Below are 25,202 nucleotides of genomic sequence, written 5' to 3'. Positions count from 1 at the left end.
TGCGGATTGTTAGGCTTTATGGCCAAATTGTTCATTTGGCAAATCCAAATGGGAAGAAATTGCCTTATCATAAATCATGACGAATCGCCAGGCGAATATGAATTACCAGAAATTTCGCCACAAGATATTGACGATTGCTATAACTTACTATTATGCGAAAACACTGGCTAAATGGAATACTGAGTATTCATGAAACTAATTTTTTGGCGCAGAAAGCAAGAACATACAAAAGTTTTATTTTTTTCATATAATCATACAGAAAATACTACAGACGTACGAACATCCAGTTCATAGAGAAGATATAAACATAAAAGGATAGTATATTACAGCTGCAAACATATATTAAAACATATATAGCACTAGGGTTCATAATTTAACTCGTATAGAATAGCGGTAAACAAACCCTAAAATGGTCTGGAGACTTGGTGAAATATATAGATTCCCCATACATATAATCGTCTCGAAATCACATAGATCAGTTGGGTATGAGCTTGAAACGAGGCTTAGAAAGGGCAGGTGCTGGATCATATCTCCCATAATCCTTTGTGTTTGCCTTAAGAAGCCTTTCATGGATTTCATTCATCTCCTCATGGTGTAATTGTTCTCCTACTGACACTTCCTGTCATGAATTGGTATACGTATATCACAATTGTATTTCACTTATATATATATAATGATAGTATAAACAAAGATTACGCTATTTCGATCAATTATAACAGGTAACATGCCTTAGTTTTCCATGTTATTACTCCTTCTGTTTCAATTTATGCGGTACACTTTTCTTTTTAGTCTCTCTAAAAAAAAGACGACACCTTTCTATATTTAAAAATAATTGATCTTTGAGATTCTCATTTTTTTTTTCCTTAATGAAATAATTTATAACCATATAAATGTATATAGTTTATTTTAGATCTTTCAAAAGTTTTTCAACATAAAATGGGACCGAGGGAGCAATTTATTCCAATTATTATGGATGGTAACCTGCGATTCTCTTTTCCGTGGCTATATACTGTCAATGAATAATCAATTTATGTTAAATCATGAAGGACTGAAAGAGATTAAACTTCATTTCTTGCTTATTATTACTCCTTAGATTTACTCATCAATTGACAATCCAAAATAAGTAAACCAACAGCAAAAGCAAACCTTATGAGTTCCACCCAGCTCTTTTTTCTCAAAGTTGCTTACAAGTCTTGACTGTCGACCTGCATCATAATTCAAAACGAAAAACTTGTATAAAAAGCGCAATAGATTAACTTTGCCTGCTTTAGATTATGTAAAAAGAAAAAAGGCTGATTGTCAGACAGCTTGTGAAAATGACCTAAATACCAAAGAATAATTAATTTAACTTGACTAAAGAAAATAATCTGACAATTCCAAAGAATTAAGCTAGTTCCTTCTACTTGAGATGGTATATATAGACCTAAATACAAGACCAATATTCTTAAAACTATGATTTACACAACCAAAGTTGACTATTTATACGACTGCATGCAGTGCTGTTTCATTGGCTTTTTCCGTTCCACTTTATGTACATACGTTCAAAGTACAAGAGCCGGTGTGAATTAACACATAGAATTTAAAAAAAAAAAAAAAATTGAAATAAAATTTACATCTTTAGAAACTACATAAAAGGTATAAAGTCACAATAGCTTGCGCTTTAAAATATTTAAAACATATTTGCTTGTTGTTGCACCAAGAGTCGTTGAAAAAAAAACACTCTCTGCAAATAGTAAATGCGTCACACGAAATGGAACAACGGGAGTATGTTATTTCTTTGGAAAGAGTTATTCTCCATCTAGTAGCACGAAGGTCTCGATGGAAACAAAATAATTAAGTTGATATGTTGGAACAGAGAGAGTATTTTATTTTCTGGAACTAATTTTTCTCGATAAGAATAGACGTTGTTCGACCGAATATATATATAGAAAGAGAAAGAGAGGGGACAACCAAAAATGTTACTGTACAACTACAAGAAGAATCAAGAGTCCAATATATGTTGGATGCGTTTAACTCAATAAACCTACCTGCACATGAAGTGGACAAGAAAGAAGTAGAAATGAGAAGGAAGAAGAGACCAATTTTCTTGAGTAGCATGAGACCATCCATTTGTTCTTTTTCTTTCTTTCTCTTTCTTCGAAATGATCATAGAAGCAATGATACCTTCCCTCCTAGTTAAATCTCTCTCTATTGCACCAGATAACATTCAAATTATGTGTATTTGCTTTAAAGTAGAGTGGCAAGCTTAGAGATAAATGATTACTAATATTTTACTCTAAAGAATTCAATCCTTATGCTTTATGGTTTTATATAATTATATCATGAAAAGATGAGAGACGCCACTTTTCTTTTGTTGGGACACCAAGTCTAAAGAGTTAGTCATAGTGGATTAATATACTATACTACTTAATTAACAAAAATGATCCCTAACAATAAGTTTCACTATGCGCCCTTTGTTTTTAGCACGAAAGCTTATCTTCATATTTTCGACATCTCCTTGCAAATTGCCCCTCAACATCACATCCAAATATTCTTCCTCAACGTCATATTTTCTACATCTCCACGCACATACTCGTATAGATACTGATCAGTTTAACATCAGGGGTACGCTAAAAAGAAATTAAGAAGAAACAGGGAATTAACATAATGGACATGATTTATTACTTAGACAAATCTGAATGGCTTTTTATTTACAAAAGAATTGTTTTTATATATGACTGTGAGATTCTGTCAAAGTTGTTTGAATTTTTCCTACAAAAATTAGTTTAGTGACTCCCTGTGATACTTAGGTAAAGTTGAGTGAATACTTTGTTACAGAAAATAGTTTCATGACTTTGTCGCATAAAACCTGTGTGACCATCCTTGAAATTAGATCTTTAAATCTCCAACAAAAAACTTCAGAGCTCAACAAGAAGTTAATAAGCTAAAAAAGAGGTTATAAAGCTCGATTAACAAGGTCATGATTGTATTGGTCTTTTAAAAGATGAATTAGGTAAAGAATTAATTAGCATTCAGAGGTGAGTAGTGCTTTCAATTATCCAAGAAGACAAATACTACCCACCAAATGCCACTTTTAAAGGGAAGTGGCGATGGTGGAGGATAAAGAGAAGCACACTACTCTCCTTCTTTTAATATTCAAATGATACTAGTGCTTGTATATATTTGATAATTTCCTGCAAATCACTCATTTAAAGGGACACATTATAATAATTTGCTCATCTTTCTATCGGTTGGGCTGCTGTACACAAGAGCGAGCGACTTTAATTTGGGATATCAAACTTAAATTCTAACTTTTTGCACAATGATCAACGAAGGTCATTTTAATAAATAATAAAAACAGAAGAAGAGCAAGCTACTCCTAGAAAATAAGAAAATATATTCTTCTCAAATTTCAAAAATATTGACACTATTTTCTTGTTAGTCCATTTCGAAAAGATTGGTACATTTCAATATTTCCTTAATAAGAAGCATTTATAGCCACACAAGTGATATGACAAGCTTCATATCATAAGTTTCAAAAGTTTTATAGACACACAAATGTTATGGCTTATTTTAAACCACATATATATCTCCAAAGTTATCTCTTATTTATTAAAATTTATGTCAAGTTAAACTAAGACATTCTTTTTGAATCAGAGAGACATAACCAGTGGCGGATCCAGGATTTTAAAGTTATGGGTGCTCGCCGATAAAAACTTCAAAAGAAGAGGAAAATGAATTTACTTGTAGGTGCTCGCTCAATATTTATCTAAATATTTGTACAGTTGCCTATATAAATTTATTAATATGTTCAAAGTTAATGGATGCTTAAGCACCCATAACTCTCAACGTGCATCCGCCACTGGACATAACTGCAGCAGTGATTACAAGTTTACAATTATTGACTAAACACCTTTGACTTAGAAAAGGATGCAGATGCAGAGTTGGGATCCTGAGTCAATCATACTATAGAATGTGATGAAAGTGATGTTTGTCTTGTTGGCTTAAACATAAAATGATCATCATTTTTATCGAAATCGATCTAGATATGACGGTATGATTAAATTATTTAATTTGATATAAATATCGAAGGCAAGTAAATAATTTTTCGTTTCAATACACAATTTGCTATTGAGTAGGCTCTATATATGTTGCTAGACTTTAGATTATATAAGGTGGCCTTTGAACTAGAAATTCTCTTTTCTTTGAGGCGTCTACTCTGGGGTGGAATCCAACTTTTAGAAGACTATTACTCCCTCTGTTCCAGTTTATGTGAACCTATTTTCTTTTTGGTCCGTTCAAAAAAGAATGACCCCTTTCTGAATTTGGTAACAATTTAGCTTAAACTTACAATTCTACCCTTAATGAGAAGCTTTTATAACCACACAAATACTCTGGGCCCCTTTTTGACTTGTTTTGGACCACAAATTTCAAAAGTCTACATCTTTTCTTAAACTCCGTGCCCAGTCAAACAGGTTCACATAAATTATAACGGAGGGAGTACATGACTGGGAGGTGCCGAGGATTACATAGTTTTTCAAAACACTGGATCAAACCAAGCGACTGCAAGAGGGTATAGATACAATGAGATGGCAAAATTATTCCAGTGGAATTTTGCACAATTAATTCAGCATATAAAGATTTGAACCAGGAAGGATCTCAGATTACACACTGGCCATGTAAACACATTTGGAAAGTCAAAGGTACCATATAACGTAGCATGTTTTATATATATGGTATTTAGAGCTGTTTTGAGTCAGGATAACCTCAGAAAAAGGGGATTACCAATTTGCTCAAAATGCTACTTACGTGGACAGGATGTAGAGACAATCAACCATCTCGTTTTACATTAAAGAATTACTAGCCAGTTATGAGATTTGCTCATCAATCTCAGAGGTATTGGATGGATAATGCTTGGTAGTTGTAACGATCCAATCAGTTGTTTTGAGTAATTACGTCATGTTTTCCCTTTTGATACTTTACACATGTATGTTTATGGTTTTATGACTTACGGGGTTGATTAGTTTCGTTTCGGAAAGATTTCGGGTTGATTTGGACCCTTCGATTCTTGGCTTAGAAGCCTAAGTTGTTTATGTTGACCAATGGTTGACTTTTGTGAAAACGATCCTGGAATAGTATTTTGATGGCTCCGATAGCTTCGCATTATGATTTTGGACTTGGGTGTATGCCCGGAACCAAATTTGGAAGTCCATAGGTTGATTTATGTTGTTTTGCTGAAAATTGACAATTTGAGGTTTAGAAGTTTGACCGTAGGTTGACTTTTAGCAATCGGGTTCGTAACTGATTTTGGGAATTGGAATAGGTCTGTTATGATATTTAGAACTTGTCTGCAAAATTTGGTATCATTTGGAGTTGAACTGATAGGATTCGGGACGCTTAGTTGCAATTCTAGAAGTTCTTGAAATTTACTTTGAAATTCATATGTTTTGGTGTCTAATTCGTAGTTCTAGATGTTATTTTTGTGTTTTGATCGTGCGAGCGAGTTCGTATGATGTTTTTAGACTTGTGTAAATATTTATTTTAGAGCCCCGAGGGCTCAGATGAGTTTCGGACATGTTTCACAATGTTTTGGGCTGAAAAACATGATCTGGTATGATGATGCCTCTGGCGATTGCGACCTTAGCAAGGGGACCTCAGGTGTTGCAATTGCGATACCTGGGTTGCAATTGCCAATAGTGACAGGAGGCTGAGTAGTTCGCATTTGCGACAAAACAGTAGTATTTGCGATGAGGACGGGCTTTGCAAATGCGAAGCCAATGTCGCATTTGCGACCTCCTCTTAGGCTATCAGTAGCCGCATTTGCGAGGATTTCTTCACATTTGTGAGGGTTCGCAATTGCGAACCCATGTCGCAATTGCGACAATTGCAACTGATCAAAAGGGCTAGGAGTCGGGATTCTTCAACATATTCTCTCATTTTAGAACCCTATACTCGGTTGGAGGCGATTTGGAGTGAGGATTTTCATCCACAAATATTAGGTAAGTGATTCTAATCCATTTCCAACTATATTTCATTAACATATCTTAGATTTAACATCAAAATCATGTGAGTCAAAGAGGAAAATTTTGGAAAATTTTGCCAAGTTTTTAAAAATGAGAATTTGAGTTTTAAGAGTCGATTTGGACTCGAATTTTGAAACTAATCACATATATAAACTCATGGGGTTATGGGTAGTCGGAATCTACCATTGGATCCGGATTTGACTTGGCAGGCCCGGAACTTTTGTTGACTTTTTTAGAAAAATATAAAGATCATAGCTTTATCTCTTGTAATTATTTTCCTTGCATCGTTTAATAATATTAAGTCAACTTTGGTTAGATTTGAGTCGTGCGGAGGCAAATTTTAGGGGAAAAACTATTTTTGAGGGTTGAGTTGACCTAGTTGAGGTAAGTATCTAGCCTAACGTAGAGTGGGAGAACTATCCCTTGGGAATTGAGATTGATTGTGCTAATTATGTTATGTGAAATTCGTGTACGCAAGGTGACGAGTGGGTACACGGGTTATATGTGGTATTTGTTCGATTTAGATTATCTAGGCTCTTTCCATGCCTTTAATTGAATTGTCATATCATATTTTTAATTCTCATTATCAATGTATTCTTACTTGTGTTAGTCTATCTTTACATGCCTTATTTGACTTTGTTAACACATATTCTACATCTTACTTAACACTTTGCTCTTATGCCTTAGTTGAAGTTATTGCTTTCTGTATTGCATTGTAACATCCTTAATTGTTGGGTTGCTTTTATTTGAAGTCGTTATTTCGCGAATTATCTTCTTGTTGAGTTATTGGTGTTGAAGTTGTGAAAGTCGTTATCACATTGAGGCGAAGTTGTTAATTATTGAGATATATTCCTTGTTGATAAATTCACATTCATTGTTATTGTTGATATTCCTGTACACATTGTGGTTGAGCCATAGGTTATTGTTGTAAAAATATTGATATTGTTGATTCTGGCAAGTTGTGACATATGGGAACTTGTGGTGCAAGTTGTTATCGTGTTATGATATTGATGTACATGTGGCGATATAAGGATAGGGGTTAATGTACATGCGGCGGCATAAGGTGGGATTTATGTGCGTGTTTCTAGTAAGGGAATTACTTGAAGCCACGCGGTGTCATAAAGTGGATTAACGACCCGATCGGTTTGTTTGTGTAATTGCGCCGCGTTACCCCTTTTATTACTTCAAACATGTGTAAATGCCCAGTCCCCCAAATTCCTTCTCCGCGAACGCGATTCCTTCTCCGCGTTCGTGAAGAATGAAACCAAAACAGAAATTCTGAAATATATGACTTGGCTCTAAGCAGTCCGAAACACATCCGAGCCACCCGGGACCCGGTCCTACTGCACAACCAAGTCCATAAACATAAATCAACCATCCCTGCAAGTGATAAAATAGTAAAAGCATATACGGGGAGTCTTAATTAGGGGAACGAGGATCTAGAAAGTAAAACGACAAGTCGGGTCGTTACAAAATTGACCTAGAAGGATGCTCCGTTCAGATGGTCCGAGGAGTATGAGGCGAGCTTTCGAAAGCTCAAGACTTGTTTGGCTATAGCCCCTGTGCTGGTGTTGCCTACGGGTTCAAGGCCTTACATTATGTAATGTGATGCGTCACGTGTTGGGCTTGGCGCGGTGTTGATGCAAGACGGTAGGGTGATTGCCTACGCGTCTCGGCAGTTGAATGTCTATGAGAAGAATTATCCAGTCCACGACTTGAATTTGGCAGCTATTGTTAATTAATTGAATATTTGGCGACACTATTTGTACGGTGTCCCTTATGAGGTCTATACCAACCATCGGAGTCTACAGCATCTGTTCAAGCAGAAAGATCCTAATTTGCGGCAGTGGAGGTGGTTAGAGTTGCTTAAATACTATGATATCACTATTATATATCATCCAGGGAAGGCCAATGTGGTGGCAGATGCCTTGAGTCGAAAGGCGGAGAGCTTGGGTAGCTTAGCATATCTTCCGGCAGCGGAGAGGCCACTAGTTCTATATGTTCAGGCCTTGGCCAATCAGTTTGTTAGATTGGATGTTTCGGAGTCCAGCTGGGTTCTTGCTTGCGTGGTTTCTCGGTCTTCTTTATATGATCGCATCAGAGAGCGTCAGTATGACGACCCCCATTTGCTTGTCCTTAAGGAAACGGTGCAACACAGCAATACCAAGGAGGTTTCTATCGGAGATGATAGTGTATTGCGGATGCAGGGGCGGTTATGTGTGCCCAATGTAGATGGGTTGCGTGATTTGATCCTTCAGGAGTCCCACAGTTCGCGGTGCTCCATTCATCCGGGTGCCGCTAAGATGGATCAGGTTTTGAGGCAGTACTATTGGTGGAGGAGATTGAAGAAAGACATAGTGGAGTATATAGCTCGGTGCCTAAATTGTCAGCAAGTGAAGTATGAGCATCAGAGGCTAGGTGGTTTGCTTCAGATACTTGAGATTCCCTAGTGGAAATGAGGGCGTGTTACAATGGACTTCGTTGTTGGGCTCCCACTAACTCAGAAGAAATTTGACGTTGTATGGGTGATTGTGGATAGATTGACCAAGTCGGTTCATTTTATTCCGGTGGTGACATATATTCTTCATAGCATCTAGCTCAGATCTATATCTACGAGATTGTCCGACTTCATGGCATGCCGGTATCCATTATGTCTGACTAGGGCACGCAGTTTACATTGCACTTTTGGAGAACCATGCAGCTTGAGCTAGGTACATGAGTTGAGTTGAGTATGGGATTCCACCCCCAGATGGACGGGTAGTTCGAGCGCACCATTCATATATTGGAGAATATGTTTCGTGCCTATGTTATGGATTTCGGGGGCTCTTGGGATCAGTTCTGACCGCTTGCGGAGTTTTTCTATTACAACAGCTATTAATCGAGTATTAAGATAACTCCTTATGAAGCCCTATATAGGAGACGGTATCTCTCTCCAGTTGGGTTGTTTGAGCAGAGAGAGGCTAGGTTGTTAAGCACAAATTTGGTTCGAGATGCCTTGGAGAAAATCAAGTTGATTCAGGATCAACTTCGTACAGCCAAGTCTAGACAGAAGAGTTATGCTGATGAGAAGGTTCGTGATGTAGGATTTAGAGTTGGAGAGCGGGTTTTGCTTCGGGTTTCACCCATGAAGGGTGTCATGAGATTCGGAAAGAAGGGCAAGTTAAGACCTAGGTATATCGGACCTTTGAGATCCTTGAGAGGAATGGTGAGGTGTGATACAAGCTTGCATTAATGCCTAGCTTATCTGCAGTTCATCTGGTGTTCCATGTTTCGATGCTCCGGAAGTATTATGGTGATCCATCTCATGTTTTAGACTTCAGTTCAGTCCAATTGAACAAGGATTTGACTCATAGTAAGGAGCCAATGGCTATCTTGGATAGACAGGTTCTGAAGGTGAGACAAAGAAATATTGCTTCGGTAAAAGTTCAATGGAGAGGTCATCCGGCCGAGGAGGCGGCCTAGGATAACGAGAACAACATGCGGAGTCGTTCTCCTCATCACTTCAGGTATGTCTTTATGCACATTCGAGGACGAACATTTATTTTAAGAGGAAGAGAATGTAACGACCTGACCGGTTGTTTTGAGTAATTGTGCTCTGTTTCTCCATTTTATGCTTCACACATGTGTGTTTATGTTTTATGACTTACGGGGTTGATTAGTTTCGTTCCGGGAAGATTTCGAGTTGATTTGGACCCTTTGATTCTTGGCTTAAAATCCTAAATTGTTTATGTTAACCAATGGTTGACTTTTGTGAAAATGACATCGGAACGGTATTTCGATGGCTTCAATAACTTCATACCGTGATTTTGGACTTGGGTGTATGACCGGAATCGAATTCGGAAGTCCGTAGGTTGATTTATGTTATTTTGCCAAAAATTAGCAATTTGAGGTTTAGAAGTTTTACCGTAGGTTGACTTCTAGCTATCGGGTTCGGAATATGATTTTAGGACTTGGAATAGGTCCATTATGCTATTTAGAACTTGTCTGCAAAATTTGGTATCATTTAGAGTTGAATTGATAGGATCCAGATGCTTAGTCGCAATTCTAGAAGGTCTTAAAATTTATTTTAAAATTCATGCGTTTAGGTGTCCAATTCCTAGTTCTAGATGTTATTTTTGTGTAATGATCACGCGAGCGAGTTCGTATGATATTTTTAGATTTGTGTGGATGTTTGGTTTAGAGTCCTGAGGGAGAGTTTCGAACATGTTTCGGAATGTTTTGGACTGAAAAATAGGATCCGGTATGCTGATGCCTCAAGTGCCGCATTTGCGAACACCACGGTCGCAATTGCAACCTTAGCAGGGGGCTCAGGTGTCGCAATTGTGATACCTGGGTCTCAATTGCGAATAGTGACAGGCGGCTGGGTAGTTCGTATTTGCGACAAAACAGTTACATTTGCGATGAGTACAAGCTTTACAAATGTCTTAGGCTGTCAGTGGCCGCATTTGCTGGGATTTTTTTGCAATTGCGAGGTTCGTAATTGCGAATGCATGTCGCTATTGCGATAACTGCAACTGATCAAAAGGGTTGGGGGTCGGGATTTTTCAACATATTCTCTCATTTTAGAACTCTAGATTCGGTACGAGGCGATTTAGAGAGGAGATGTTCATTTACAAATATTGGGTAAGTGATAGAATTCATTTTCAACTATATTTCATTAATATATCTTAGAAAGTAAGCCACGCGGCGTCATAAGGTGGGTTGAAGTGCGTGTAGCTATTTCGAAAAAAATATTTTCAAAACTATCTAAATGTAAGGCTCATGCGGCGGTTTAAGAAAAGATTGTGATTGAAATTAAGAAATGTGAATACGAGGCGGTACCTGGATTGTGATTCTTATAGTATATGAGGCGGTACCTCGGTAGTAATTCTTGTTGTGCATCTCATGTTGAAAAGAGTTATTGGTGGAATAGTTCTTGTTGCTTTTATTCTTCCTTATCTTATCAGTTTTGTCCATATTTGACTATTGTGGTTCTCTCTATTTTCTTCCTTCTTGCTAACTCTGTGCTTACAATTCTGTCATTAGCCCACGTTATTAACCTGCTTCGTTATCACTTATTTCTCCATTTTTCATTGCTTCTCGTTATTATATTTTTCTTCTTTTATTTATGTTCTAGTAGGTGTCTTGATCTAGCTTCGTCACTACTGTATCTGGTTAGGCTCTATACTTATAGAGTACCGTTGTAGTGTACTCATACTATGCTTCTGCACATCGTCTTTGTGCAGATCCAGGTACGTCTGCTAGTGCTAGATGTTAGTGTTTGATTATAGCTGCTATCCAGAGACTTAAAGGTATAACTGCTCAGTGTCCGCAGACCTTGGAGTCACCTTTCATATCATTTCATTTTGTTGTTTTTCTTTCAGGCAGTGTTGTAGTAGACATTCTAGACTACTCTATAGAGCTTTTGACTCAATTCCGCCGGTTTTGGGAGAGTTGTGGTTGAGATTCTATTTTGGAATTTTATACGAGTTTATCAGTCTTGTTTTAGTATTTCTGTTTGATTATTTCTATTAAGTTATTATTATTACACGTTAGGCTTAACTAGTCTTACAGACTAGGTGCCATCAAGACATCCTAAGGCAGGAAACTGGGATCATGACAGTAGTGGCGCATCTAAAATTTTCATCAAGGGGTGTCAAAATATAAACAATTAGATACATAGAAAAGTCAAGAGAAGTCAACGTATAGTAAATATACATAAAATAAAAAAAATTATCTAGCAAAATAGTGTAATTTTCTAGCGAAGGGGTGTCGCTTGATGCCCCTTGGTTCAATGTGACTCCGCCACTGCGTGACAGTAGTACTTCCGAAGTTGTGACATGTTGGAATAAAGGGGGAAACTATAACCGAAACAAAGACAGGTAGAAAATTGTCCCACCAAGCATTTGGTGGACAGTATGGAAGGAGAGGAACTCAAGGTGTTTTGAAGATGCAAAGAGTACTCTACAAAAGAACAAAATGGATTGTATTTTTCTTTTTTATTTTTGGTGTATATCTTAATACATAAACGATCCTGAGGATATTTTGAATGTACTAGGTTCCTTGTAACAAGTTGATTTTTGTGTGAATATCAATTAATTAATGTTTTTTTAAGACTAGATTAAAGATTTAGAGATTACATGAAAGTATTATAAATCATAATTTTATACTTCGTTAAATTCATCTTCAAAATTTGAATATATTATAGACAAAGAAAAAAAATTACTTGACTCATGAACAACTCAGCATAAAAAGAAACTTCACCTCATCAAATGGACTACAATCCAACAATCTAAGGAGAATGGGGGATTGGGGATCCACAATTTAGCTCAAAAAAATAATGTTTTACTAGGTGCACTAGCATGGAGACTATTTTCATCTCCAAAGTCCTTATCGGCATCTATCCTCATTAATAAATATTTCTTACAAATCAAGCACCAACTCTTTTCAAATATTTGGAAAGCAGTGACCTTAGGCTGAAATTTTTGCCAACGAGGAATAGTATGTCATGTGGAAAATGGCCAACACATTACATTCTGGACGGAACCTTGGCTAGGGCCAAATCTCATATTGAGAACACAAATAGAAGGCCCGTTACAACATACTGACCGAAACTCTACACTCTCAAGTTACTTAACACAACAACAAATTAACATCCATGGCCTTCCTTTTGAATTACCACCCAATATAGAAAAACAGTTGAAAAACGTATATGTAGAACCTCTTCGTAATCCACACGCCTATGATAAAATTATATGGGGACTCACTCCACATGGCAAATTCACTGTTAAGTCCCTTTACAAAATTTTAAATCAAAACCATGCAACTGGCAACTTTAACTGGATATGGGCTTTAACATTACCACCAAAAATTCAATACTTCTTATGGTTAATTTGACATAATCGTCTACCAACAACTCCCTATCTACATAGACTCAAAATCACCTCATCACCACTCTGTCCTCTTTGCCACCAACACAACGAAACCATTGCTCACATATTATTTAAATGCACACATGCCACAGCCATATGGCACACTCTAGGAATTATGCCCAACTTCAACACTCATGCAGATAATATCACCTCTCCCATCCAGGACATTTACATGCTCATCCACTCAAATATTCCACCACCAACACACACACCCTCCCACATACTCATACTTTTCACCCTCTAGAACATATGGAACTGCCGCAACAAATACATTTTCCAACATGTTAATATACAAAACTCTTTTCAACAAATTGTCACTAATGCTAACGAATATTACTATATAATCCAAAAAACAACAACCACATACACAAATAAGGAGTCTCTACATCAAATGGGAACCACCTACTACCGGCACTTTCAAACTTAATACAGATGGTTCTTTCAATACACATCCTCCTAGCTATGGGATAGGAGGAGTATTCAAAAACTCCACGGGTGACTGGATATTAGGATTCACTGGAAGCAGACCTACAGGAGACCTTACTTCAATGGAACTCTGCGTCTTACTCCAAGGCTTACATCTAGCATGGCAACAGAAACTCTTACCACTGGAAATCAATATCGGCTCCGCTGAGGTAATTTTTATGCTAAAAAATAATAACATGCAGCACTCATTACTACTCTCTGGTTGCAGATACTTGCTACGCCAGCTGGGTAGCCCGCACATTATGCATACATACAGGGAGCAGAACAGTGTAGCGGATAGCTTAGTAAAATATGGAGCATCTATAAACCGAGGAACAACCTTGCAAGTGCTACAGGAGCCGCCAACGTTTTTGGAAAAAGCATTAATGCAGACCAACAAGGCACTATCTACTTAAGAAAAACATCTATTGCGGCTCAGCCTGCTCCTCTTATTTTTTGTCTAGATGATCCATCTAATGAATGTACTTCTGTAGAACCTGATCAACACCGGCAACACCATTTCCCCACATGCTCTTTTTGTAACCCGGGGAAAAATTCTGTCAATGCTCCTTGTAATGTAACAAGTTTTTAATATAAAGCAATTTCGTCGGTTGACCAAAAAAAAAATACCAGCGTCATTCCTTTTTGAATGGAGGAATACCAAGGAGTTGACTAGACTATAAAAAAAACATAACTAACTTGGAGCTGATTTCAATGGGTGATTGTAGGGGTGGCAAACGGGCGGGTCGGGTCGGATATGAGCGGGTCGAAAACGGGTAATTAAAAAAACGGATAAATTATCCGACTCGACCCATATTTAATACGGATAAAAAACGGGTTAACCGGCAGATAATATGGATATCCATATTATCCATCCCTTCTTGAATATGATCACTTTTGGGAGAATTCCTAATCACCCAAACTTGAAGAACCCCCAATTTGAAGCTTCACAAACGTAAAAGTTAAACTCATTACTTATCCATTGGTTATCCATTTTCTAAGTGGATAATATGGTTCTTATCCATATTCGACCCGTTTTTAAAAAGTTCATTATCCAACCCATTTTTAATGGATAATATGGGTGGATAACTGTTTTCTTTTAACCATTTTGTCACCTCTAGGTGATTGCATGACATCGGTAATTAAGAAACTTTATTGATTACAAATCCGGAAATCGAATTACACGAGGCAGAAAAAAAAATAAAAATAAAAAACTAGTCCTTTACAGGAAGATCATGATTTGGGTGTTGTAGAATCATCAACTGGATGCCAAAAACGATTATAAAGCCACAACTTATCAGCTTCCACAGCATATCCTTCTTGATTACGATGCCAACTATAATAAGCATGAGTTCTATTCTTGATATCAAGAGTAGCATGACCAAAACTAGCCTCTCGAAATGCAGAGTACTCTGGCTGTGGCTCTGTCATGCTGAAAAATGTGTTAAAAAATCAGTAACCTGTCACTAATGCAACTAGAACAGATGAAAACCGTTTACTCATAGTTTTTGTAATTTCTTTTTTCAGTTGTCAATTGGTGTTCAGTGTACCGCGTATCTAGTTTATGCTTTATATGAATATCTCAATGTTCAAGATTACATTAAAGAACGAGGGGAATCGAGTTGGATCAATCATACCTATTGGCGAGGCCTTCAATATTTCCACCATCACCAATTGTTATGTATATAGGGGCAGACTGATCGTGAATTGGAGTGCATTTTCCATTGACAATGTTGTAAGCCACATTGGATACACGTTCCTGAAAAACAAAACAAAGTAAACGTTTTGTATTGACAGATATCACTATGATTTTAGCTGCATAATATTGGTGCATGACATACCGATCGCTCATAAGCATGAACATGACCTGCAAAAACAACATCAACTTTGTACTGCACAAACCATGGCTCATACATTACTCTCATGGTCTCCCCTTCCATATAGTGATAGTTGTAGCTGTTATACCACGGCGAATGCAATAGAACAATCAGCCATGGTGTCTCGCTCCTATTAACTTTCAGTAGCTCTTCATAAAGCCATTGATATTGTGGAGTGTACATGCCTATAATTGATAAGACGACGAAAACTTCATATAAAAGAATTGGAAAATCCATGATCCACACTTTAGAATATCTAATTGCTTCTGCTATTAAAAGGAAAGGAACTTATAAAAGACCTACTTCCTGGAATCATAAGGCACAAGACCTTAAATATATTTTCTGGCCAATTATAACGACGTCTGTAGTTCTGTAGTCTGTACTATAGAAGGAAAAGGGACCAAGAGACTCATCACTGAAGGACATAATTTATGTCCTAAATGCAACACCAGAATCAGCAATAGAATCTTAAATAGATAAAGTAAATAGACATTGCACTTCTCATAAGTATGTATGACAATAACCTGTGAAATGTCAATACTCTTACCATAAGCTGAATATGAGGACAAAACTATGATGTATGCTGATGCTCTCTTGATTGAATACCAAAAGGGAGCTGTACTGTTTGATGATTTATAAGGGACACGATATCGATGAGTATAGGGCTTAAATGGTTTTGTTTCCCCCTGCAGAAAAATCACCAACATGTTTGTTAGAATTTCCTTGTAAAATCATAAAGGTAAAACGTCCAAGAGTACGGTTTAAAACAGTGGCAGAACAACACCATATTTTCAGTTCATTTCATTTTATTAACTACTTCACCATATTCAGTTCTTGAAACCAAAGCTGCTTTTTTATTCCTGTCATCAGTCCTAGATATTTTATCGTTGTTGAGCGTGCAAGATGAAGCTGGTGTGACTTGGCGCGAATCTACTCAAACTAGAAGTAGAAGAGCTAACTCTGGTTAAGACAACCTAGTGATTTTGTGAAGAATGTAGAATGCATGGTACTAACAATTGTTGTGTATTTCCTTTTAAACTACAACATGCCGAAGGTCCAGAAATGCATTAAATTTTCTCAATATGCTCATATAAGCAGTTTCTTGTCAGTAACATATTATTACTCAGCTGAAAACCAAAGGCTGGAGAATGACAAAAGCAAGTCAAGTTCAAGTTAAGGAAAACTGAATTTGCATGACTTACAATTTCAGGAGCAAAATCTATCTCATGATTCCCTGTTGTCCAGATCCATGGTTGATAAGCAACACTTCTCTCTACAAACCTTCCCCATGTATCCCATCTTGTGTTGTCATGATTAGGATAGTTATCTGCATAAGATAAGTCGCCAACAAACAACACTGTCTGCCCCTTGATTGGATTTAATTCATAATGTGTGAGCGTCCTATTTGAATCAAAACTCTGACCAAGATCCCCTGTAAGATAAATGCAGCTTAGATTGGGAAAAAACTACAGAAGTGGTAGCAACAATATCGACGAACCTCTTTTTTGTCCTTATCATTTTTCCATGAACTATCAATGCACAATGAAATTGATACTAAACCAGGTTCAGATTTTGGATTTTGAAGCATAGTTTGTGAGTAATACTCATGTAACAAAGTTCATTTATTGTGGTTAACGACGAACTAAAGTTAATTTAGTACTATCATTCAATCCTAGATACCGAGTATACATCATATTATATGCTTCTCCCTCATTTTAGTACCCTTGAGAAAGCACAGTGAACCTCAAAATCTCCACTGAAGGAATAAAAGAAGCCGAAATCGCAGTGCCAACATAATTAGCTCAAAAAGAATTAAATCGTACAGCAATAGTTTGGTTGAAATGGTTACCTATAAGTCCAAAAGTATAAGGAACATCAGGGCCAACTTGTGGAGGAGTCACAAACCAAAAGGTTCTTGGATTATGACCGATCCCCACCTCATAGTAATATTTGGTATTGAACTGCAAAATGTTGTGTTTATACCGTTACAAAAGGTAGATATGATGTATACTATATAACAATGCACGATGCGCCAATGGAGAATAACTAAATGTAGAAACCACAATTATTCCCAAAGATTTGAAGAAAGAAAGAAGGTTTGATTCACCTTCAAATGCTTAATTATGCAGTGGTGGATGTAACCAGAAGTATAATTGTAGAATGTGTAGGTAGTAAGAGTTCCCTTGGCCTTATTCTTTTGCTTGCTGTTGTTACTCCAGTATAAAACTGTACTTGAACCAGGTTCATCCATTGTCACCCATGAGACAATCATTGCCTTACCAACATGATCTCCTTGTGTTATGTGAACCTTATCCCAAGAAAATCGCAACAAAATCAATATTCAATAGGTATAACTACATTCCATTAATAAGAAACAAAATGGTATTGCAGCTTGTCCTTGCCGGCAATGAGTGCGAAAACCTGCCTTCGACTAAAAAAAAACACACACACACACACTCGCACCAAGTTCATAGCCATTGAATATAATGATGAGTGGATGCAATTATATTCACTTATTGTAAAATCATAGATCCGCCTCTACATCAAAAGCAGAGAAAGTATTCATCAAAAGCAGTGAGTGAAAACTAGACATGAAAAACGCAAAGAGATTGAAATAACCTGTTGAGGTGCATTATAGCCAGGAGGCACACTGAAGACATCACTGTCCATAGGCATATCAATGGTCTTCTCAAGTTTCCTAACAAAACTGCTTGTAATTCCACCTCTGCATAAAATGGATGCATTGATAATCAAACCAAAAACTGCAAGAATACAACACCCAAGAAAACTTGTTCTTGACACACCCATTTTCGACCTCAGCTTGAACTCTCTGTTTAACACTAGTGACAGTACCATCTTCTTATGGCATCCCTCCCTCACCTATATATATGGGATTTTGGGAAGTGTTGATATACCAGATTATGGGGGTATAAGCTACTAAAATTACGGGGAATATTCTACTTTCTTTAGTATGTGAATGTGTCAAGCGGTTTCAGTATTCTACGTTTTCGCTTGGCGTTTTTATCTTTCCTTTAACTCGAGTACGAGTGGGAAATCAAGAAACAGACGAGGAAAGACTAGAATCACAAGACTTGCTAATAAGTCACGGGAAAAATTGCATCTTTTTAATTAATGAATGTGCCCCTACGCAGTTAAGAAAAAAGTTTGAAAATGGGGTGAAAACTATTAATTCACTTAAAATAATTTTTAAAATTTTTAATTTATTTTTGAACCAAGGGAATCAGTCTCTCTACCTTGTAGGGTTCAGACCCTACTTGTGGAAATAAATTAGGTTTGTTATTATTTTAAAAATTTTATTCATATTTTGTAAATATAATGACCAAACTAGTATCCGCAATTGCAAATACTGAAATATTATTTATGGCCAAATGAGATCTTTTCCATTTCAAACAATCAATTGGCTTGAAATAAAAGTTTTTTTATTCTCTTAGGACAAATAAGTTTATTTGCTTCTGTTAACACTGATATGGGCTGCTCATCTAAAGGAAAGGAAATGGCCCAACAACACTGAGACACTAGAAATGGCCCACTTGGCCCACTTGTATTTTGTATTTCTTCATTCTTTCATTTCTTTTCATTTTACACATTTTAGTAGTGTAAATATAAATACTTAGTCATTATGTACATTAAAAATAATAATGAAAATAGAAGGGTCGAGTTCCTTAATTGAACCGACTCATGTTCTCTCTTCTCTCTCACCCTAGCTAGGGTTTTCTTAATTTCTTTTCCACGATAACTGCTGATTCTTCAATCTAACATGGTATCAGAGCGGGAATCATGATTCCTTGCTTCATTAGCTTCAATCCGATGTTACCCTTGCCTAAAGTCTTGGAGGATTTCATGTGCGTTTCTGGTTGATCAAAGATTACTACCAAATCGAGGATTTTTCCATCAAAACTTGGGGACTTCTCCATTTTCGCTTTCAAACGACTGGTATCTAGTAGAAGTTGTCTATTTTCGAGGTCTACTTCAGTGATTTCTTCAAATTCAATTTCTAGGTTTCCATCTTCAGAGAAGACTCTTCTTCTTCGAGTCTGTGAAGAAGGCTGGTAATATCTTTCTTATTCAACTTCGAATTTGTACAGTTCCGATACTGTTGCAGCATATCCCTATAGAAATTGTGTTAATTCAATTGTTAGCAATTCGCCTCATCTTGCTGAAGTTGATTTTTTTACTGCATGGGTAGTATCATGGAAAACATAGGTTCACCTAGTAGTACAACCTCTGAAGGTTTTACTCCCTTTACAATTGATCTGTCTCATCCTTTATATGTACGTCCGTCTGATAGTCCTGGTAGTCAACTAGTGTTTGTACTTTTCAATGGTTGTGGTTTTGTTCTATGGAGAAGCAGTATGCTTACCTCCTTATCTGCAACGAACAAATTAGGTCTCCTAGATGGTAGGGTCTCTCAACCAACACCTGATTCTCCCTATTATCCATATTGGGAAAGGTGCAATGATATGGTGAAAGCATGGATAACTAACTCTGTATCTAGAGAAATTGCTACCAGTGTCATGTATCTTAAAACTTCAAGAGAAGTTTGGAAAGACATTAATGAGAGGTTTGGTCAATCAAATGGATCAAAGTACCTTCAAATACAAAGGGAAATTAGTATCACAAGCCAAGGTTCATCAGACATTGCTACTTATTTCACCAAGCTTAGGAGCCTATGGGATGAACTGAACTCCTCTTATGTTGGTCCAGTGTGTTCCTGCGGGGCACTTCCAAAATTCATAGAAGATCAACAGTTATTCCAATTCCTAAATGGTCTGAATGAGTCTTATTCCACTGTTAAGAGTGCTATCATGGTGATGAATCCTCTACCTCCCATAAGCAAGGCTTACTCACTCCTCCAACAGGATGAGAGTCAAAAGGAATCTCTTTCCAATGTTTCCAACTTTTCTGGGGTCTCTGCTTCCTTTTCTGTCACTCCTGCTCAGTATAACAACAATAAGAACTTTACCCAAAGAGTCAATTTTGAACCCAAGAAGAATATCTCCACAGTATCATGCAAATACTGCAAGAAACCTGGACACACAGTGGAAAAATGCTACAGGCTGCATGGTTTTCCCCTGACTTCAAGTTTACTAAGGGTAAGAAGTCTGCTTCTTGTGTCCAAGGAGATGTTCTCTATTCTCAATCACCTTCTGGGTCAAATCAGACTCCTGGTAATTTTACTTCAACTCATGGTTTTACTAAGGAGCAGTATCAGCATCTCCTCACTTTATTCCAGCAAGTTCAGATCTCCCCTGCTGCTACATCATCTATCCAATCAGATGAGGATTCTTGCTCACTTTGCAGGTTTGTTTACTGCTTATGTTGTAGAATCTGTAGATTCTCATGTGTGTGCTTCTTCATAATCAAATCCAAACCCTTGGATCTTGGATTCAGGGGCCACTAATCACATGACTCCACACAAACATCTGCTTTATAATGTTGTCACCTTACCTAAACCATTCCTTGTCACCTTACCTAATGGATACAAGGTTAAAGTTATATCAACTGGCTCTTTGCATCTAAGACATGATATAATTTTACTTATTGTCCTTCTAGTTCCATCTTCTCATTTCAATTTAATTTCTATTCATCAACTCCTTACTCAGCTTGATTGTATAGCAGTACTTACCAAATTCCATTGTTCTCTACAGGGCCCTTCTCTGAAGAGGCCACTGGTAATTGGTAAAGCTGCTGGCAGGCTCTACTATCTTCATCCTGATGGAGATTTATTTCCCAACACAAGTTCTTCTGTGCCTTCTGTTGTTACTACTACTTGCAATGAATCTGTTTTTAATATAGGTTCAATTCCATGTAATAAGTCTGTTCCTGCACCTTTACATCTTGATGTTTTACCTAGTTGTAATCAGACTTCACTTGTCAATAAGATGGATGCACTTTGGCATCAAAGATTGGGTTACATGCCTTTTCATAAGATGCAGTCTATTTCTTTTCTATCTGATAAAGTCTCTGCCAAACAACCTTTTATATGTTCAATTTGTCCAATGGAGACAACAAAGACTTCCTTTCCATGACAGTACCATTCATTCTACCAAACTTTTCCAACTTGTTCACATTGACATCTGGGGACCATATAACACTAAAACATACAATGGTTTTAGGTATTTTCTCACCTTAGTTGATGATTTTACTAGAGTCACTTGGACTCACCTTCTTTCTTCCAAAAGTAATGCTTTGTCAATCCTTAAGGCTTTCACTTCCATGGTAAAGGTTCACTTCAACTCTTCAATACACACTTTTAGATCAGATAATGCTTTTGAACTTAGGAGCAGTTCTGAAGCCATTAGTTTCTTTGCTTCTCAGGGCATTCTCCATCAAACTTCCATTCCCTATACTCCACAACAAAATGGTGTTGTGGAGAGGAAACATAAACATCTTTTAGAAGTCTCAAGAGCCCTACTTTTTCAATCCAAACTGCCCCTGAAATTTTGGGGGGAATGTGTTCTCACTGCCACATACCTTATCAACAGGATGCCTTCACCACTTCTTCTTAAGCTTTCCCCTTTTGAAAAGTTGCATGGCCATCCTCCTTCCTATGACCATTTGAGATCTTTTGGGTGTCTCTGCTTTGCTACCTCTCCTAAGGTAGGCAGGGATAAATTTCAATCTAGAGCCATTGCCTGTATTTTCCTAGGCTATCCTTGTGGTAAGAAGGGTTACAAATTGCTCAATTTGTCTAACTGTTCTATTTTTCACTCTAGGGATGTGGTCTTCCATGAACACAATTTTCCCTATTCTTCTTCCCCTCCTTCTTCTTCTCACTTTCATATGTTACCTACCACTTTTGTGGATGACCCAGCTCCTCCTTCTGTAGTTACTCCCTCTACTAAACCTCCTGCTCCTCCTCCCAGTTCTTCTCCTTCCACCACCATTATTCCTGATCTTACCCCCAGTTCTCCTCCTTCCACCACCATTATTCCTGATCCTCCTCCCTTAAGGAAGTCCTCCAGAACTGTCATACAACCCTCTTATCTTAAGGATTATGTTTGCTCCTCTGTCCATTCCAACCCTGTTCCTACACAACATAAAATCTCTTCCAGTGAAGCTCACTTGCATGAACCTCAGTTCTACCAGCAGGCTGCAGGTAATCCTGCTTGGCAAGAGGCCATGTTAAAGGAATTCCATGCTCTTGAGGCTAATCAGACTTGGGACATTGTCCCTCTCCCCCAAAATAAAAAGGCTATTCCCTGCAAATGGGTTTACAAGATTAAACAGAGGGCGGATGGGTCTATTGAAAGATACAAAGCTAGGTTGGTTATTAAAGGTGATACACAGAGGGAGGGCATAGATTTTACTGAGACTTTCTCCCCTGTTATTAAGCTCACTACCATCAAATGTCTTCTGACTCTTGCCATCTAGAAAGGTTGGACTGTGTACCAGCTGGATATTAATAATGCTTTCCTCCATGGTGATCTTCATGAAGAAGTATATATGAAAATTCCCCCTGGTCTTGATGTCTGCTCTGCCTCTTCTTCAGCTCCTCTAGTCTGCAAACTCAAGAAATCTCTATATGGCCTTAGGCAGGCTTCCAGACAATGGTTTTCAAAATTGTCTGAAGCCTTACTCTCAAGGGGCTACATCTCTAGTCTCAATGACTACTCTCTCTTCACCAAATTCTCCTCTGGTTCTCTAGTGGTTATGGCTGTCTATGTTGATGATATACTATTGGCTGGTGATGACCTTGCTGAAATGCAATCTCTGACGTCCTTTTTGGATGATCAATTCAAGATTAAGGACTTGGGTTCAGTCCACTATTTCTTAGGCTTGGAGATTTCCAAGACTCCTCAGGGTTATGTCATGAGTCAACACAAATATACTTCTGACCTTCTAGCTGAGTTCAAATGCAATCATTTTTCTGCTGTTTTGACTCCTTTAGACCCTCCTGTCAAGCTGACCATGGACATGGGTGATCCACTGCCTGATCCTAGCTTGTATAGAAGGCTAATTGGCAAACTCAACTTCCTGCAGCACATTAGGCCTGACATCTCCTTTTCTGTACAACATTTAAGCCAATTTCTTCAGAAGCCTCATGTTCCCCACATGATGGCTGGTTTACATGTTCTTAGATATCTGTTGGCTGCTCCTTCTCAGGGTGTGCTCCTCTCCAATTCTCCTGATTTATCTCTTATTGCTTACTCTGACTCTGATTGGGCATCTTGGGCTATCTCTCGCAAATCAGTGACTGGTTTTTATGTGACTCTTGGTGGGAGTCCTATCTCTTGAAAAAGCAAGAAACAACCCACCATTTCTTTGTCGTCTGCTGAAGCTGAATACAGGGCTTTAAGGAAGGTTACTGCTGAAGTTTCTTGGCTTGTCATACTACTTGGGGATCTTGGTCTACATGTTGGTTCTCCTGTCCCAGTTCATTGTGATAGTCAGGCTGCCCTTCACATTGCCAAAAATTCAGTTTTTCATGAGCGTACGAAGCATATTGAGATTGATTGCCACTATGTTCGTGAGTGTTTGAATTCTGGCTTATCTCTTTACATTTTGTTTCTAGTACTAACCAGTTGGCTGATATTATGACCAAGGCTCTATCTGGACAACTTCATCACAGCATTCTTGGCAAGCTTGGTGTGTTTCCACCCTCCAGCTTGGGGGGGGGGGGTGTTTAACACTGATATGGGCTGCTCATCTAAAGGAAAAGAAATGGCCCAACAACACTGAGACACTGGAAATGGCCCACTTGGCCCACTTGTATTTTGTATTTCTCCATTCTTTCATTTCTTTTCATTTTACACATTTTAGTAGTGTAAATATAAATACTCAGTCATTATGTACATTAAAAATAATAATGAAAATAGAAGGGTCGAGTTCCTTAATTGAACCGACTCATGTTCTCTCTTCTCTCTCACCCTAGCTAGGATTTTCTTAATTTCTTTTCCACCATAACTGCTGATTCTTCAATCTAACAGCTTCTTCCATTGTAGTTTATGTGACCGTGGAGTTTAAGTAATTAAAGAAAAATTTATGATATGTGAATCAGATATATTCAAAGTTTTGAAAGTATCCTGTTAAATAAGTGTTGGTGAGAGTTTTATATGTCTTATCATTTTAAAGGAATGATAGTGAAGGTCTCAACAAGTCATGTCGTCGAAAGTAAAATTCATGAGATACTAAAACTAAATATTTTCTAGAAAGAAAAATATAGATATTATTCTTTTTTGAACAAATTAAAAAGAAAAATGTGACAAATAAAGTAGAAAGAGTACGTGATTTTTGTTTTAAGTTTAGAGAAATAAAATGCGGACCTCTGATTATTTCTTTTATTAAATGAATTCACTCTCAGATCTCTTTTGAGGAACACACAGTTGAAATAGTCAGCTCAAATATTTATTGGCCAGTTCGATTCCATTTCGAAAGAAATCATTTTTAAGTTTAGTTTCTTAAATTTTGTTGTGCATGTTTGGTTTTAGTGTCGAAAGAATTGAATCTGAAAAGGTTATATTTGGATAAGAGGTACAAACTTTTGAAAATGCATCATATACCCTGCGTACAATATTGTAGGAACTTTCATGTATAGTTACTAATTTATTACTACTATATGCATCATATTACTATGCTTATTCTCGAATAATTGAAAAACTCAAACTTCAACTTTAGCCAATTAGGGGTGTTCATGATTCGTTTTGGATCGGTTTCTTTCTAAACAAAAACCAAACCAAGTAAATCGATTTTTTAAATATTGGAATCGAACCAAACCAATTAAATCTGTTTTTTATCTATTCCATTTATGACGGTTTTTGTCGATTTTTCGGTTTTTGATTATTTATCGGGTTTTTCTTAAATATGAGACATACATTATCATATTCCGGCGACTACATTATCAGTGTAACAATATCACATCAATCTATCATTTACTAAGATATATTGATGATAATTGAATCAAATAGTGATGAATAACTTGAGGA

At 37.2% G+C, this 25,202-nt stretch overlaps 2 protein-coding genes and 1 long non-coding RNA gene across 3 annotated transcripts; 1 reads left to right on the top strand and 2 right to left on the bottom strand.

Moving 5' to 3' along the window:
- LOC109223591 lies at positions 215-2,270 on the bottom strand. The gene is made up of 3 exons (XR_002067602.1): positions 2,028-2,270; positions 1,147-1,205; positions 215-619 (listed from the first exon to the last, which is right to left on the bottom strand). It is a non-coding gene; the product is annotated as an uncharacterized LOC109223591 (long non-coding RNA).
- LOC109223590 (purple acid phosphatase 2-like) lies at positions 14,514-18,323 on the bottom strand. Its single transcript, XM_019387963.1, has 8 exons — positions 17,875-18,323; positions 17,363-17,563; positions 17,105-17,216; positions 16,458-16,687; positions 15,803-15,941; positions 15,220-15,440; positions 15,016-15,137; positions 14,514-14,810 (listed from the first exon to the last, which is right to left on the bottom strand). The coding sequence occupies exons 1-8, from the start codon at positions 18,109-18,111 to the stop codon at positions 14,612-14,614; spliced, it is 1,461 nt and encodes a 486-aa protein (XP_019243508.1). The 5' UTR covers positions 18,112-18,323; the 3' UTR covers positions 14,514-14,611.
- LOC109224298 (uncharacterized mitochondrial protein AtMg00810-like) lies at positions 22,723-23,817 on the top strand. The gene is made up of 2 exons (XM_019388886.1): positions 22,723-23,476; positions 23,558-23,817. Exons 1-2 carry the CDS (start codon positions 22,723-22,725, stop codon positions 23,815-23,817), a joined length of 1,014 nt encoding a protein of 337 aa, XP_019244431.1.

Source organism: Nicotiana attenuata, chromosome 3 (assembly GCF_001879085.1).
Source record: "Nicotiana attenuata strain UT chromosome 3, NIATTr2, whole genome shotgun sequence".
In the NCBI taxonomy this organism is placed as follows: domain Eukaryota; kingdom Viridiplantae; phylum Streptophyta; class Magnoliopsida; order Solanales; family Solanaceae; genus Nicotiana; species Nicotiana attenuata.
The sequence above is the reverse complement of the archived record's forward strand: the minus strand, read 5'-3'. Positions and strand labels throughout refer to the sequence as shown.

Coding starts and splice junctions, on each gene's coding strand:
- LOC109223590 (XM_019387963.1), bottom strand. CDS start 18,111: ATGGTACTGTCACTAGTGTTAAACAGAGAGTTCAAGCTGAGGTCGAAA. Junction 17,564..17,874: donor GCTATAATGCACCTCAACAG/GTTATTTCAATC, acceptor TCTTGGGATAAG/GTTCACATAACACAAGGAGA. Junction 14,811..15,015: donor ATTGAAGGCCTCGCCAATAG/GTATGATTGATC, acceptor CACATTTTTCAG/CATGACAGAGCCACAGCCAG.
- LOC109224298 (XM_019388886.1), top strand. CDS start 22,723: ATGAAAATTCCCCCTGGTCTTGATGTCTGCTCTGCCTCTTCTTCAGCT. Junction 23,477..23,557: donor CTCTCGCAAATCAGTGACTG/GTTTTTATGTGA, acceptor CGTCTGCTGAAG/CTGAATACAGGGCTTTAAGG.